The 16,848-nt window shown below is 55.8% G+C and overlaps 1 protein-coding gene across 1 annotated transcript in view; it reads right to left on the reverse strand.

Annotated features, from left to right (window-relative positions):
• Positions 1–815: 815 nt before the first annotated feature.
• ZBTB7C (zinc finger and BTB domain containing 7C) overlaps positions 816–16,848 on the reverse strand; it is a 379,507-nt gene continuing 363,474 nt past the window's right edge. The window contains exons 4-5 of the mRNA XM_030867882.2: positions 14,040–15,260; positions 816–3,660 (exon numbers count right to left, since the gene is read on the reverse strand). Of these exons, the coding sequence (XP_030723742.1) occupies positions 3,009–3,660; positions 14,040–15,244 (1,857 nt within the window). The 5' untranslated portion in view covers positions 15,245–15,260 and the 3' untranslated portion in view covers positions 816–3,008. The remainder of the gene's footprint in view (positions 3,661–14,039; positions 15,261–16,848) is intronic.

The raw sequence follows: 16,848 nt of genomic DNA on the forward strand, positions 1-16,848 counted from the left end.
GGCGAGAAAGGGGATCTGATCACAGAAAAGTGTCTTGGGCTTAACCCTTGGTTATACAGAAAACGCAGTGCAAAGACCAATTTTACTCAGAGAGTCTGTGCTCCAGGTTCTGAGTAGAGTTGACACCATTCAATGACAGCAATATATTTTCTTACCTCCTTCAGGGCCTAGCATTCTGTTTGGGAAGGATCAGGTGAACGAGGACGAGAAGTCCAACTCCAGTGCCAAGGAATAGAGGGAAGAAGGCCGAGACGGTAGCAGGGCCAGCCAGAGGCTGTTCTGGAATCCAAGCCAGGGAACTGGTAGGACTGATGTGTTAAAATGGTCAGCAACCCTTCGACTCTCACTTGCTCACACACAATAGGCTGTACCTGCACGTGTAAACACACACACACACACACACACACACCTCACACTCGGGGTCATAGATACCCAAAAGCTTATGATCAAGCAGAGCCTCACACAATGCAGGGGACCACTGACGATCTGACCTCGCCACCACACAACCACCCACTGTCACCTGCAGTGACAATGCAAAAGGGAGTCAACCTGAACCAGGGAACTGAGTAAGTGTGGCTTTCTTTTACTTAAAATGCTGTCCCTCACGTTATTAAATAAGGGTCAAAGATTTGTGTTTTTTATAAAGGCATCTTCAACATTTTTATAAGTTTGTGACACCCAATTGTCAACCTCTTAAGCCACGGATGTCTACAGAGAGTCTTGTGGCTGTCACCTCTCACAGAAGTGCAACTCTCAATATCATTTAATCAAGTCAATTAATACTGTTTAATAAATAGGCCAGAAAATTAGCTGAGAGTTTTTCTCGGCGGGATGCAGCGTGCGACCAAAGTTATGGAAGATTGTCCCTTGAATCACTAAGGCAAACCTTGTTGAGTGTCATTTTACATAAAGCAATCACATAAAAAAAAAGTTATAAATAGAAAAAAATTCCAAAGTTCTCCCACAGACAGGGAAACTGAAATGTCCCCCCCCCCAAAAAAAGGGAAACAAAACCAAACACTACCGTCCCTACCTCCATGACCCATTTGCTTCAAGTTCTTGATCATACAGTACTCGACATCTTTGGATATGTTACAATGTACAACTCTAAACTGCAGACAAGAGAAAACAAAAAGAACTAACCAGTCGTCTGAAAAATTGAGTTTATGAGAAGTCATTACTTTTACAAAATAAAAACAAAAGCCCCAACACCACTGGTTTCTAATTTGTTTGTTTCTCCTCGTTTTCTCTTGTTTGGCTCAGCCCCACTCCCTTGGCTGCAGGGGGAACACAGGCATGTTGGCTGGTGGGTCCCAGAAGCCAGGGTCAGAAATGGAGACAGGAGTGTGAGAGGCAGCTGCCCAGCAGATGACGTCTGAGGACGAGAGCGTGTCAGCAACAGTTCCCTCTGGCTGAAAGGGCAGCTGGTGGTGTGTGGAGTCACGGGTCTCTTCGCCGGGGAGCTGGGAGAGTGACAGAGTCTGTGGTCTTCTCTGGCCTTTTTGTTTTTTTGCGTTTGCTCAGGAAGAAGCCAAGGCAATAGGAAGAGCCGAAGTCTCTATGCCCACAGCTCCTGGATTGGGGACACCAGCCCTGGGCCATCTGCACAGGAGAACTCTCCTCCCTTCTCTGGGCTACTGAGAAACAAAAGAAAACTCAGCAAGAAAAGGGAGGGAAGGACAGGAAAGGGGAGAGAAGATCTGGAAGGCACTGGGCCAGCAGAGCTGTCTTCCTTCTCAGGACCGGCTACAAACCAGAGAGCCAGGGAGAATGCGTGGACAGCCCTCACTCACAGAGCCCTCCAAGCCCATATTGGAGCCAAGCCTCTGACTTCCCACACTGGACAGCTGGCTTCCTCCCTGGGGGACCACGGAGGGGTTGAGGGTGTTCAAACACAGCGATGCCAAAGTCCTGAGAAGCCCCCAACTGAAAAGCAAACATACACCTGGGTAACTGGGCATTTTGTCTGTTTCCGGGAATCAGGTGGAGAGGGGCAGCTGCCAGGTGTTAAGAGGAGGACCCCATTCCTTCCGTGTTGGCCCTCGGAGTCCTGAAAGACTCCTTATGGCATTGGAGGGACCACGCAGAGGTGGGGACAATGCGAGATGGTAGCCCCCGGATGCGCACAGTGGCCTGCCCGGAGGGGAGGGGAGGATTTAGAGTTCCCCAAGGCTGCCTGGGGGCTGTGGACAAGCCCACCCCAGCCCTCTTCCTCTGTTAGCCTGTCTAGTTTGGCCATATTTCTCACCTGTGCCAACGGAGAGGTGGACGTGATAAAACTAAGTCCAGTGAAACAGCGTCACCAGGGACGTTAAGACTGCAAAGCCCCTGCTCTCTCAAGGCTTCTCTCTGGAGGGATGGGCATGTTCGAGTGTGTCGGTGGGTGGATGGGAGGGGGAAACAAAATTTCCAGCCCCCTTTCACAGCAGGGTGAAACTGGGGTACAGACGGCTGACCTGTCCGCGGTCATAGGACAGGGAGGGAAAAATGGGCCCGGACCCCAGGAGACCCTCTCCCTGCCTATAGGTCACTTCCCCTAAGGATCCCAGGGCCACTGGAGATGGGAAAAATGACCCATCGGAACAGTGTCAGCAGGGACTCTGCCTTAGAGTGGCGGGGCTCAGGATGTGTATCTCGGGACCCTACCTTCAGCCCTGCTCCATCCATCCGGTCTGCCTCTGGCCAAGCCACCTCCCTCCGTCTAGCCCCACACAGCTCCAAAGTGCTTCTGGACACCTGGTCTGGGGCCTCCTCTTTGGCACGGGCCCCTGTGAGTTTCTGTGTGAGAGCAGAGAGACAGCCAGAGAGGGGCCGGGCCTTTGGGGAGGGGATGCCCATCTCAGACCCCAGCACAGGGGAGGCAGCTGCCTCGGGAGGCCCAGAAAATACCACTGCAGCTGCTATTTGTTTTCCTTTTTTCTTTTGAAATAAAAAGTTCAGACCCATCGGATGGGGCAGGTGGGCCCGGGAGGGGACAGGGAAGCAGGACTGGGGGTGATGAGGCCAGCCTAGTTGTTGGCTTCAGACATGGAGGCCACGTGGTTGAGGCCGGCGAGCCCGGGGAGGCCGGCCAGGCCCGCGGCCCACGGGTCAGGCAGCGGGAAGTAGGGACGCGCGGCGGCCACGTTCTCGGCCAGCGCGAAGGCCAAGAGGCCCCCCGCGTTCCGCTCGGCCTCGAGCTGCGCGCGCCCGAACAGCTTCATCTGCGTCTCCTCGAACTGCCGCTCCAGCTCCTGCAGGCTCAGCGCACCCTTGGGCGCCGCCAGGAAGTGCTTGGCGGGGCTGGGGCCCGGGAGGCACACGGCGGCCCCGCCCAGGTGGCCGCCCACGTCACCCAGCGCGGGGGGCATCACGAAGGCCGCCTTCTCCGGGGCCGGGCCGCCGGGCCCAAAGAGCAGGCTGGCGGCCCTCCAGGCGGCGGGCTTGCGGCCGCGCCGGGGCCGGGCCATACGGCAGCTCTGGCGCTTGATGTGGCGGTGCAGGTGGTCGGAGCGCGTGAAGCTCTTGTAGCAGAACTCGCACTGGTAGGGCCGCACGCCCGTGTGGATGCGCATGTGGTTCTTGAGGTCGTAGTTGTGCACGAACTTGGCGTTGCAGTGGATGCACAGGTAGGGCCGCTCCCCCGTGTGCTTCCTCATGTGGATCTTCAGCTTGTCCTGCCTGCAAGGCAGAGCCAGAGTCAGTCCCTGCCCAGAACCCCAGGAGCCACTCCTCACTCTCTGCTCCCCCTCCTCCAGAACCTGCTAAGGCTCCCGACGGCTGTGGTGTCAACCCTCAGGAATGGGACCCCTGCTAGAATTTACCTTCAACTACTGCGCCACCCCAAGCAGGTGTGGCTCCTCCCCTGGATTAGAGAGTGGATCAGGAGCTGGGCCCAGAGACGCTGCTGTCGTTCCAGAACGCCTGTTACGCATAAGCTCAGGAGGATGGAGCGCCCACTCTGTCGGGGCCTGTCTCATAGACTGCAGAATAGACTTGCTGGGGACAGAGGCCCCGAAAGCCAGCAGTCTTTCATTAGTCCTCCAGTGGGGCAGCCACTTCTCATATTGGATGGCACCTTCAGCTCCACTCTCTCCAGGCCACAGGGTCCTTCCTCGAGGTTCACCCTGATCCCATCCCAGCCCCTGGGCTGTTGAGACCTGTCAGTCCTCAGCACTAATCCGGGAGGCTACAGGGATCAGGCACACCTTGTTCAAGTCACTCCTGCACTGTGGTTTCTGAGCCCCAGCCCTTGGCTCTCCTCTTTGTCTGCAGACGATTCCAGGGTTTACAAAACAGCCAGGTGCAACAAGAATGCAGCCTAAGCTAGGGCAGAGCTTTTCAGGGTTTAAGCAGTATTATTCAGAGGTAAGATATGACGTGGGGCTGCGGCTCCCATCAGCAGGTGTGGGAGCCTCTGCTCCAGCTGCAAACCCACTGCTAACGTGATGGGTGACCTTAGGTGAGTTACTTAACCTCTCTGCACTGAGCCGAACCTAGCACGAGACGTCAATGCCTGTTGTCCAGAGCTGATGGAGAGAAATTCGGGTTGTGTTGAGCTAGATTCAACACACCTCCTGGCGGTCTTGAAAGGAAAACAGACATCTCAAGCCTGTTTCTGTAAAGACTGAATGCTGCATAAACCAGCTAAAGGAGCCTTTCAGCCACACAGAAGTGGAGGCAGGTGAGCTTCGAGAACTCTCAGGATCCTTCTGCAGCCTTCCTTGACCAGGCCGGGCAGGCCAGGAAGCTGTGTCCAGCCTCCCACCTCCTCCCTGCAGGTGTGGCTTGGGTGGAGCGTCTGCCTGTAATTTTTGGCTTGGTTTTGAGGTTGGAGCAGATGTGGAGCCCAGGCATCCGCCCTAACATGGCCAGATTTAAACCACACTCAACATAACCCCAGCACAGCAGGAGCGGGTCCTGGTCTCCTGGTGTCCCCTGGCCGCTAGAGGTCTCACTGGCTCTCATTTTCCGGCTAGTTCCCCAGGGGTGGGGCAGGAGAGAAAAGGACATTCATGAGTACACTGGCAGGGACCAGGGGAGAAGGACCAAAAGGACAGATCCGTTTCCCCCACCTGTGCTCCCTGGAAGGCTGGAGGGCACGTGGGGGGTGGGGGAGGAGAGTGGGGTAGGCAGGGCAGAGGAAGGGAGAGTTGGTATCCTTCACACACCAGACACCGCCATCCCCGTCTCACCAGCTGCCCCCAGGCTGCACAGTAAGTACCCCGCTGTGACATCTCATGTGCCCTTCTGCCACCAGCATGCTGCTCTTATGGTCTTTGTAACCCACATTTCATCCTGGTGATTGGATTTTCGAGCATGCTGGCTAGTGGATCTCAAACTTGATGAGCCATTATCAGGGTCTGATGAAACACCGAGTGCCAGGCCTCCCTCCCAGACTGCCTGAGTCAGTAGGTCTGCGGGGGAGAGAGCAGAGAGTTTGCATTTTGAATATGTTGCCGGATGTTGCTGCTGCTGGTGGTCTGAGAACCACTGGCCTAGGTTAATCCTTCAGTTGGCTGGTGGGCAGACTGAGGCCCAGGGAGGGTTAGGGGTAGGACCAGGGAGGTGAAGTCCTTAAGGTCACCGCAAGGGTAATGGCAGAGCTGGGACTAGAACAGCCTAGGCCTCTCTCCTCAGCACTGCACTGTGACCTGTGTAAAAATGTAGGGGTGGGGTGCAGAGTGCTATCTGTAGCCCTAGAGTGACGCTGTACAGTCCTGGGGAATACGTCTCGGGACTCCACACGTTTGCTCAGGCTCTGACGAAACACTGATGCTAGGTGTTGGCTATGCTAGGTGGTTGGCTAGGCTCACACACTGGCTGAGGGACTCATCCTCACCAGGGCCTAGTGGAGGGTCAGCTGAGAGTCACCAGTGGGGCTTTAAATACATCATCTCATTCAGTCCTCACTACAACCTTACAAGGGAGATTTTTTAAAAAATTACTATTACATATATTTAATAGTATTGACACCCTCAAATAATGGACAATGCAAATGGTAAATCTTCAAATGTCAAGGGCCTCTTTAAATATGCACTGCTTCCCTGAGCTTCCTGTTAGGGCATCTAAAGTAAATCACACTTCAGAGGCGACTGGCCCAAGTGTGGGAGACGTGCTGAGAAGGTGGCGACAATTTCCTCTCGTTGAGCACCTGCTGTGAGCAGGCAAGTACACCATTTCAATGACCCTGGAAAGTCATTATTCACAGGCAAGGTACAGTGCAGGAAAGGGATCCCCATTAGGGGTGTGGGAGCCCCTGCTCCAGCTTCAGACCCCCCACTAACTTGCTGGGTGACCTTCAGGCAAGTTATTTAACCTCTCCATGCAGAGTTGAACCTAGGGCTAGACATCAGTTCCTATTGGCGAGGAATCTCCGTTTGCATGAGCTCGATTCAACACACCTGGATTAATTTCCTCACTGGGACTGAGGAATCGCTGGGGGCTCAGCGAAGTCAAACAGCTTTCCCAGAGGTACCAGCCGGTGAGGGGCAGAGGGGCATGGAGGGCTATCTGGGCATGGTTTGTTGGCAAGCTCTTCTGAGGATTTTCATACTGAGTGTTCCCAGCCTGAAGCCTGTAGGGGCTGCCTCAGGAAGTACAGCCCAAACAATCATACCAGGGCATCTGCAGCCAGCCTTCCGTCTCTGGGGTCAGAAGACTGGGCCAAGCTGTGGGAGCAGCTCAGTCTGGGCAGGAGCCACTGTCCCCAGTGGAGACTTTTCATGGGAGCAGCGGGGGAGGAGGGTGGACAAACCTCATAAGTTAGTCCTGGAAAAAACTTAGAGAGCATTTAGTTTACTGAGAGCACGTCTGAATCAGTGGGCCCAGTAACCTGCATCCCTAGCGGTATGCTTCCCAGGACCTTGAAAATACTGATCTAACCCAGCCCATTTCCAGGGAGGGAATGGCTTTCTTGAGGTCACACAGCCTCCTTATTTCTGTAATGACCTTTCCATGTAGATGTAATGCGCGTGTGCATTGGCAGAGCAGGGCCCGGGCTCAGCACACTCTAAGAACCGGACCAGGTCCTTTGCTGCCCTGGGCCTCAGTTTCCTGACCTCTAAAATGGGAGGCTGTGCTGCACCATTTTGACCTTTGGTGTTCTGAGAGTGTTTGCATCTGGGAAATGGGCTCATACTGAATCTCTTTCTGGCTGGCTGGCTTCATGCATTGCCGCTCTTCTACCCTTGCTCCTTTACGCATCTGATCTGCTGCCAGAGGCATCATGAGTGAGTTGGAATGTTCCAGTCTGACTCTCAGCAGCTGAGCTCTTGGTCACTTTCCTTCAGGACTGGGGGTCCGGTGCCCCCTTAAAATCTTCCAAGCCCCCTAACCCTGTCCAAAGGCCTGTGTGCTAACTCACCCCTTAGCATGGCTTTGAAGTCTCCTTACAAGCTCACGCCTTCCAGTTATAAAGGGATAAGATCTGGGGGCCCTTGGGGACTATAGTGAACAATACTGTATTATATATTTGAAAGTTACTAAGAGAGTAGATCTTAGATGTTCTCACCACACACACAAAAAAGGTAACTAAGTGAGGTGATGGGTGTGTTAACTAATGTGATTGTGGTAATCGTTTCACAATATATGTGCATATCAAATCATCACTGTTGTACACCTTAAAGTTATACAGTGTTATATGTCAGATATATCTCAATAAAGCTGGAAAAAAGAATCACCCCATATCCTTTGCCAGCCCCCGTCCATCCCCACAGTACTGCACCACATGGACACACTGTTCCCCTAGCAGGCCATGCTCTGGTCAGCTTTGCATCTTTGAATCTCCGTTGGCATGAGCTGGACCACCAGCCCCCCTGGCTCAGAGCCTGCCATATTATGGGATGGATGCTGGTAAGCCCTGGCTCCTTCCCCTTCTGTGCGTATCCTGTGTTTGGACACCACGCTCCATCCCTTAGGTTCCCACCAGATGTCCAAGCGTAGATGCCGGCACGTGTGCTCTTTCCTTCCCAGCCGTGAGCCCTCCTCTTCCCTGCACCCACATCCTTCCTCTCTGAGTTTACCCTTGCAAACTGCCCTGCCTGAAATGTCTACCACTCCCAATCCCCCTGATTCTTCAGTGGTCAAACTCACGTGCGGTCTTTCATAAACCCTTTTCTGTCCACCCAGGCCTTATCCTTTGCCCTGACCTTCCAGAGCACTTGAACGCTGCAGCCCGAGGCAGGTCAATTGAGGGGCAGGGAGGGAGCAACAGAGGACGATGTGTCAGCATCATCCTCTTCTGGCCCCTAAAGGCCCCATACGTATCAGCATTGCCCTCCCAGCAAGTCCCGAGCCCTGGGGTCCCAGTTTCCCTGTCTGTGCTCTGTGGCCCCAATTCAACCACACAGGTGCTCCTGGAAGATGGGAACACCTGTTCAGAGGCTGTCTTTCCTGCCTTTATTTCCCATGCATGCTATTCCCAGGGCAGGGCCGCCACGTGTGCTGTTTCCCTTAGCTGCCCCTCATGCCTGCGGAGCCACCGCCCTGTCCCTGGCTCCTGGGGCCCTGTCTTATTAGGCGCCTAGACAGCAAGATAATGCAGGAAGCAGCAAATTCATGGACAGTGAGCTGCAAAAAAGGAGCCAGGCTCAGGGACGTTCCCGTCAGTACTAATCGTGAGCGCGGGTCAGGACCTAACCGCACAGGTGGTTGGTTATAAGGGCTTCAGTAAAGCCCGTGAAATTGGCCCTTCCATCATTCTCGTGAGGAAGAGGAGGCAAAGAGAAGTGCTGTCATGTGTCCAGAGCTTTCCTGATCTTGGGCAATATATGGGGTCATAAATCTGGGCGTGAACTTAGGGAGCACCTGCTCCAACCCCCTCATGTTACACATGGGGAAACCGAGGCCCAGAGAGGGGAGGTGACTCAGCCAAAGTCACACAGCTACTTAGAGGCAGATGCAAGCCCTCAAGCTGGGGTTCCTGATCACCACGGCAGTGCCCTTTCCAAGGGGCTGCAGTCCCCAGGAGACACTGCCTTCTGTGTCCCCATGTGCCGGCCCTGCTCCCTCCGCACTTGTTCAGCATGTGGCCCGGATGGTACTGGAACCTGCTCGGATAAGAACCCAGCAGATGCTTTGGAGTTCTGCCCGGTGCTCCTCACGGTACAATGGGTGGTCATGGCCGCGGCCCGCTGGTGCGGGGCCACTTCTCAGAACTGCCCAGTCCAAACCTGACGTGCTCCTCCCTCACCCTGTCCCCTTGTCTGCCGTCTCATCCCTTTACTCTGCACCTGGGACCCAGGCCAGGTCACATGCATGCAAGCCTTGACCGGTATTCCCCCTTCCAGCTCGGAGAGCTCATCGTCAAGAAAGATGAGCCAGTCCTGGTGATATCATTCCCCTGAGTGAAAGGAAAGGGCCCCGGGTCCTGGGCCTCAGTGGAGGCTCCCAAGTGAGGATAACGCTTTCCCAACACCATCCACTCAGACTTCTTGGTAACCTGATGGTCTGAGACAAATTATCTTCCTGCTGCCACTGCTAACGATACTACATTATCTTAATAAGGTCCCCAGAGCTGCCAGGAGTGGGAGAACTAAGAAAAAAATACAGGGGGGAAAAAAAAAGCATCATCTGCCAGGCTCCCGGCCTTGTTTGGAGAGGGAACCGTGGGGCGCCACGGAGCAACCAGCGTTTGGCTTGCTCTGGGGGCCAGGGGGTGGGGGCTAAAAGTTGCAGCCTTCACGGGATGTCGGTAGGGGATTCAGTGGAGACTGGGGAAATCGTGGCTCATCAGAGATTGATTTCTCGGGGTACAGAGCTTGGGTTGCCCATCCTTCTCCTCCACGGGACCACTGTCGTCTCAGGAGCTGGCCTCTTCTCACGTGTGGCAGTTTCTCGACTTCACCACGTGTCCGCCAGACCTGACTGGAGCGCCTGTGAGAGCCAGGCTGCGGGTGGGATGCGGGGGCTGCAGGAGGGAAGACTGCCCAAGCATGAGCTCCAGGGGCTCCCCTGACAGGCGGCCTGTACTCAAGGACCCACGTGGCAGGACAGGAGCAATTAAGAGTCTTCTGAGGCCTTCACAGGCCCAGGCCAGGCCTAGTTGGTGGTGATGACAGGGGTTGGGGCAACGAGGAGGGGGAGGGCCCTGTGAGGTGGGTGGGCAGGGAAAAGTCCCACCAAGGGCAGCAGCGTCCCTCTGCACGCGAGAGGATGAATACCTTCTTGTCCTCCCTGGCCCACATGCTCCCCGTTCTTCAAGGCGCATCCTAGGGGCCACCTCTGGCCCACGAACCCTGTAGTCCTGACCTTTGGCCCAGGCTTCCAGACTTTCTGGGAATAGAAGTAAAGGACTCCTGACGAGGAGGGTCTGGGGGAATCTTGGTCCAGGCTACCTCTGCCCTAAGTCCTGGAACTGTTTCTCTCTCCCAAGTCAGAGCCACAGGACCAGTTTCATCGCGAGCTGTCTCTGCAGCCAGCACAGACTGCAGCCGTCCTCAGGAAGAAAATGGTGACCTTGGACCAGGCTAGGGGAGTGGACACATAGACTCAGGCATAGACAGAGGAACTTGGAGTCCAGGTGATCATGGGATGGCCAGAGCTAGGAGGGGACAGCATGGGGCCAGAGATACACCATCTGGTTGAAGCCTTTGAGGCCTTTCCTGTGGCTCCAGGGGTGTCTCATAGCTGGAAAGGTCAGTGGTGGGACAACTGTGGGACTGGCTGAAATCTAGAGCTGGCTCGGAGGTGAGATTCCCGACACCAAGGAATAGACACGTGATGGTGGGGCTGCAGTCCCTTCTTGGACACCCACAGAATGAGAGCAGTAAGTGGGGCCTCAGGGGCAGAAGGGGCTCTGTTGGAAGGACGCCCAAGGCCCCTCCGCCGTGTTGCGCTGCTGAAGCCATGAAGAATGATGTTCCCACGGGGCGTGGACATGCTGGGAGCTGGCATCGGAGGCCATAACTCAGAGCCGGGGCCACCTTGCAGGGGGAGGGTGGGTCACTCCAACGTCCCCCAGGAGGGAGGGGAAGTGGGATCAACATCAAGAAGAGAGGAAAGGAGGCCTGACCGGAGAGCAGAAGCTCAGCTATAATTAAGCAAAGACTCGGGCTCCAGAAAGGAAAATAGTATCCACGAGGAGGACGTGAGGGCAGCAGGTCAGGGGTCCTTCAGCCTCGCGGGGGGTCCAGTCCCAGGTAGTGGCTTTGCATTGCAAGGGAGTCTGGGAATTCCGAGTCAAAGAGGCAGCAGCTGCTGCTCTCAGTGGCTGCTGAAGACGCCTCCAGCTGAGGAGGGCAGTGTTACAGATGTTGGCGGCAGGAAGTCAGCCACAAAGGGGGGGCTCCCCGTGGAAAGGCTGCGAGAGGACTTGGCTATATAAAGAGTTACAGGCCACCTGGACCTGGACAGGCCAGGGTTGAGGCTCTCTGAAGGCTGAAAAGAATCCTGCAGGCAGCTCCGGGGAGGCGACAGAAGGGCAGCAAGGAACCAGCGATTCCGAAGAATGTGATGGGGAGGGGTGTCGAGGGGTGTCCATCATGGGCAGCCACAGCCCACAGTGAGAAATAAAGTCCCTAGGGGAGGAGGCCAAGAAACTCTCCTCCACCCTCTCCCCACTCCGGGTATCTCTGCTCCTGGGAAGGGGACCCCAGAGCTCTTCTGATCTGTCTCAGGAGGGCCAGTGCCCAGTGGGCACCGAGTGAGGGGAGATGTGGACGGAGGCGGGAACGAAGCTGCGCCAGCTGGAGACAGGCCTGGGGGCCCGGGTGGCTGGAACCCGCCCCACAGCTGATCTGGCCTGGAGGGGTGGTGAGCCGGCAGGCACAGCGACCACCCTGAGTGATCAGCAGGAATGTGCTGGGAGGGAGGGTTCTGGAATGCGACCCTCCTATACAACACAGCATTGAGGCCCAAACCAGGAGGCCCACGCAGAGGATGTTCTGGTGTCAAGAGGGCGAGAAGTCTGTCTCGACTGACCGAGTTTAAAACTTTCCCTAGGGAAGGCAGGGACACAGACCGCCATGGCCCTCACAGCGGAGTGTGGGAAAGGCCCGGAGGGAAGTGGGGAACGGAAGGGACATGGGGACTTGGTGGGGGGGCAGGGCAGACTCGCTCTGAGGTACCCTGAGATGCAGCACATCCCCTTGAAGCCACAGACAAGGGTCTCCCCTGGACGGAGGGGTGTCCCCAAGTGTCAGCCGTCTGTGCAGGGGACAAGCAAAGGAGGTGGAGCCCAGGTGGCAGGACTCAGGGGCTGGCTTTTCTGGACCAGGCCTGTGAAGGGTGTCCACGTCTTGAAGTCATTCCCAGGGGGCTGCGGAGAGGCACTGGCTCCAGATGCATGAACTGTGCTTGAATCTGGACTGGGCTCTGGTTTATCTTCCGTTATCCCTGTGCTCTTGTCAAGCCTTTACAGGGGTTCTATGGCTCTAAGGTGAATTCAGGAGAAGAGGAGGGAGGGAGGAGGAGGCGACGTAAGAGTGGCAGGGCCAGTAGTGGGGGGCACCCGAGAGGGGGTGAATCTCGGGGACTTTGGGGCCAGCTGCTCTGCAGCGGTAAGAGAAGCAAGCACTTGAGGTCAGCACGGCTGGGTGGAAGGGGACACACCCGGGGTATGGGGGGCCCTGCCCCTCTGCACCCGGAAATTCTCCCTTCACTGTCAGCTCGGAGCAGCTGGGAGATTCTGCTGGGGTTTCCTTCACAGAAGCAGCTGTGAGGGGACCCAAGGCCACCTCGGAAACAATCCGCGTTGTCTTTCGAAGCGGTCACCGGAAGACCCTGCAGAGCTGTTTTCACAACTGTCAGCTGAACACGTTTCTGTACCCTCTCTGGCAACCTCAAATCGAGTTTTCAAGCCGCCAAAGAGAGTGCGTCTCGTTACTTAGCAGAACTCATCTTGTTTTTCCCCCAAAAGCACTGCCCCTGATTTGATAATCGACCTGATGCCAAACATTGCATTCTCCTCAAAACCCAGAGCTTTGGGTCCACTGGGGCAAATCGAAAGAACGAGCCCCCAGCAATTCCCAAAGATGAACTGCTAGGGGGCTACGGGGTGGCAGCAGCACCACTGGAATAAGCGTGGGTTTCTCAAGGCGGGTTCTCTGATGGGGACAGGGGCAATGTGGGGAAAGGACCTGGTCTAGGAAGTCACAGTCCCAGGGCAGGTAAACCACATCCGACGCACTGAAATGACCAAGCCCTGATGCAGGGCACTCACCAGAACCTTCCGCAGTGTGGACACGGCTGAGAAGGTCAGCCTCACATCAGTGACCACAATCGGCACCAACAGACCTTATCTCCCCCAAATGAGGCCCATCAAAACCTAGCACTGGACAAATCGGACCCCACATCATCCCACCAATCAGTTTTGACCACAAAAGTTGCTGTGCAGAGAAGGTACACAACACACGCGTGCTGAATGGGATGGAGTCCGGGAAAGATGAAAGGCTTATCGTGTACTGATTTCAAAGTTCAACTTTTATAACGGCATAGAGTTAACCCTCTTCCCAACATGGACAGTCAAGGGGGAGAACGTAAAAGGAGGCCCAGCCTTTAGGTCTGACCCAAAATAGGACTGAAAGGGCCTACAGGGGTCTCACTGGGGTTCAAGTCCCAGCTCTGCCATTTCCCAGCTGGGCTTAGGAGTGGCTGACTAGCCACTGGGAGACAGATCACCTATCTGTGGACAAAGCCCATGGCCCTCCCTGACTTCCAGGACGTGGCGGGGGCGGTAGTATATGTAATCCATTCAAGACAGGCCCTGGCATGCTGTTTGGGCTCCAAATAAAATAAAGGAGGGGCTGCACTCCATTGGGGAGCTTCAAACCGGCTTTCCTGGATCTACAGCGGGTGCTGAGATCGCCCCTCCCCGCTTCTGCCTTAACCAGAACAGCTCCGCTCTGATCTCTTTTGCATCTTGGCCTTATACCTAATAGCATATATAGGAAAATATCTGAAAATCACTGCCCCAGCTAATGCCTAGCACCTGTTCTGGCGATGAGCTTGCTGTGCATCTAGGATCCAGCTGGACCTCCCCTGACCTGGGTCCCTCTCCATCCCCGAGGCCCCCGGCCCTCCCCGCCCTGCCCCTCACACCCACAGGCCTCCGTTCGCACCTGGTGAAGCGGACCTCGCAGATGTTGCACATGTATGGCTTCTCCCCGGTGTGGGTCCTCATGTGCCGTGGCAGCTTCCCGGCCCCCATGATGACTTTGTGGCAGATGGGGCACTGCTGAGAGGCCTTGGGCTTCAGCTTGCGCTCCTCCACCAGCGGCCAGGGCGGGAAGAGGCCCCCTAGGTGGGTGGCGCTCAGGAAGTTGAGATAGGCACCGTAGTCATTCTCTGCCTTGATGGGGCCCAGCGGCCCCCCGGGAAGGTCCGGGAACATGGCCTTGAAGAAGTCGCTGGGGAAGGGCGGCGGCGGAGGTGGGGGCAGCTCCCCCCTCTCCTCCTCCTTGATCTTGCGGTTCTTGATGACCAGGTCTAGGGGCCCGCTGTCCACGGGCTGCTCGGGCAGCTGGGCAAAGGCACCGAAGTCCCCCGACCAGAGGTGTGGAAAGAAGTCCGGGACGAACGGAGATAAGGAGGGTCTCCTGTCGGGGATGTTGGCTTTGGGGTACAGGTTCTCCCTCAGCAGAGATTCAATGGAGAAGTCCCGGATCACGCCCAGGTGGCCAGGGCTGCCGGCCCGGAAGGAATCGGGGAAGTCCCTGGGAGCGTCTGAACAGGCCTCCGAGAGGTGGTCCATCCTGGAGGGGCTTTGGTGGCAGCTGATGTCCTGGGGGTCAGGCAAGTTGTCTTGATCAGCAAAGTCCTCCGTGTCGTCGTCCTCCTCCTCCTCTTCCTCCTCCTCCTCCTCTTCGTCCTCCTCGTCGTCGTCATCTTCGTCATCGTCGTCGTCCTCTTTGTCATCCTCCTCCTCCCCGTCCCCCCCGGGCTCCATGATCTCCAGGCACACGTTCACGATGCACTGGATCTCCAGCATCCTGGCGGCGTTGAGGATGTGCTTGACGTTGGAGGCCGTGATGGTGAGCGTGGAGGTGTAGGCGAACTCCAGGATGGCGGCCAGCGCCTCGGGCTGGACGAAGTCGATCTCGTAGACGTAGGGCTGGCTGGCTAAGGTGCCGGCTGTGAAGAGCTTCTTGAAGTACTTGCTGCAGGCGGCCAGGACGGAGCGGTGGGTGCGGTACTCCTGCTCTTGCACCACCAGGAGCACGTCGCAGAGCAGCCCGTCATGCCGCTGCTCGTTCAGGCTGCACAGGACCTCGCTGCTGTGGTTGGGGAAGGGAATGCCGATCAGCTCGTCAATGCCATTGGCCATGTTCTCAGCCAGAGCCCTGTGGGGACACACACAAGGAGAGACCGGGTTAGAGGACGTGGCCCCAGGAGGGGTTGCCAGCTCCGGGACCCTGGCCCAGGGAGGCCAGGCCGGTGGGCGTGCTTGCCCACCCCACCCCTGCCTTTGCTTGGGGCTCCCCTCCCTCCCCCTCTGCTAGAAACCCGGCCCCTCTTCCTCAGCTTTTCCCAATCTCACCTGGAACTCAGAGCCCCGCTCAAAAGCTGGGGCTTCTCAGTGAACCACTGGGCTCTTCCCGGCACCCCAAAGGCCATTGGAGTTGGGCTTGTCATTGGGCAGCTGACGTCTGCCTTTTAGCAAAGGCTGTGGAATCTTCTCGCAGGCCCGATTTCACTGAATTCCACTTTGGGAATGTGCGATTCCTGAACGCGGGGACGGACAGCCATGTGAAACTCCATTGCTCTGTATGCTACGGGAATGGTGGCCGCTACGGACTCACACAACGTCTGTGGGTCAAGCGCCAAAGGAGGAATTTTCTCTCATGACTCAGGGCTCCCTCTGGGAGAATGCTTTGGTTTATTTCACAAATCCTCTGACTGACTCCTCTAACAGATTCAGATTTTGCTACTTTTGGCTACTGATGCGGGCTGTACTAACGGAGGGGGCTACTAACGGTAGCTGGTTGTTCCCCAGCCCAACTTCATATGTGGCAGTCTTAACCCCCCAGTATGTCAGTGTTCCTGTATTTCGAGGTAGGCTCTTTAAAAGGGGAATTAAGGTTAAAGTGGGGTCCTATGAGAGGGCTCTCATCCAGTATGACCGGTACCCTTACAAGAGGAGAGCAGGGCACAGACACACAGACGGAAGACCATGTGAGGACACAGGGTGGAAGACAGCCACCTACAAGTCGAAGAGAGAGGCCTCAGAGGAAACCGACCCTGCCGACACCCTGATCTTGGACTTCCAGCCTCTCGAACTGTGAGAAAATAAATCTCTGCTGTTTAAGCTCCAGTCTGTGGTACTTTGTTACCGCAGCCCTAGCAAACAGATAACAGCTTCTAGGAATCTTCAAACCGATCTTGTGGCCCATTTTCAGCAAGGGAATGGGGGCCTTATGGCAGGTGTTCTGCTTTCTGACCTATTTCTGGCTTCATCTTAGCTGATGAGGTTTCCCTTCATTTGCAATTCTTGATTTTTTAGAAAATACTGACCTCCTATATGTGTATATCTGTGAGCCATTTGACCTATAAATATTTATATTCAATATTAAATTCGAGCTCATTGTTAGCTAATTTATCATGTCTGTATTCTGTTACTCTTCGGGAAACATATCCCTACGGGGAGAAGCCTCTTCTAAGACACCTCAGCATTATCTATACACAAGACATGAAGTGTGGCCGGTCATAGCCGCCAGCGGTCGGGGAGGGGGGCGCAGAGGACAGCAGGCACCCCCTCCCTTCAGGGAGCAGAATTCACAACCCAAGTCAACAGATTCAACCTGGACCACAAGCCACCTCAATTTTTATTGCAGGGCACTGACGGCCCTGCTACTCGGGGCAAAGCTTGGCTGTGGCCCATGGATAAATCCTAGCAAAGGCCTGGCCCTTCCCCGGCTGCAATTACAGTGG

The sequence above is a fragment of the Globicephala melas genome, chromosome 13 (genome assembly GCF_963455315.2).
Source record: "Globicephala melas chromosome 13, mGloMel1.2, whole genome shotgun sequence".
Classification (NCBI taxonomy): domain Eukaryota; kingdom Metazoa; phylum Chordata; class Mammalia; order Artiodactyla; family Delphinidae; genus Globicephala; species Globicephala melas.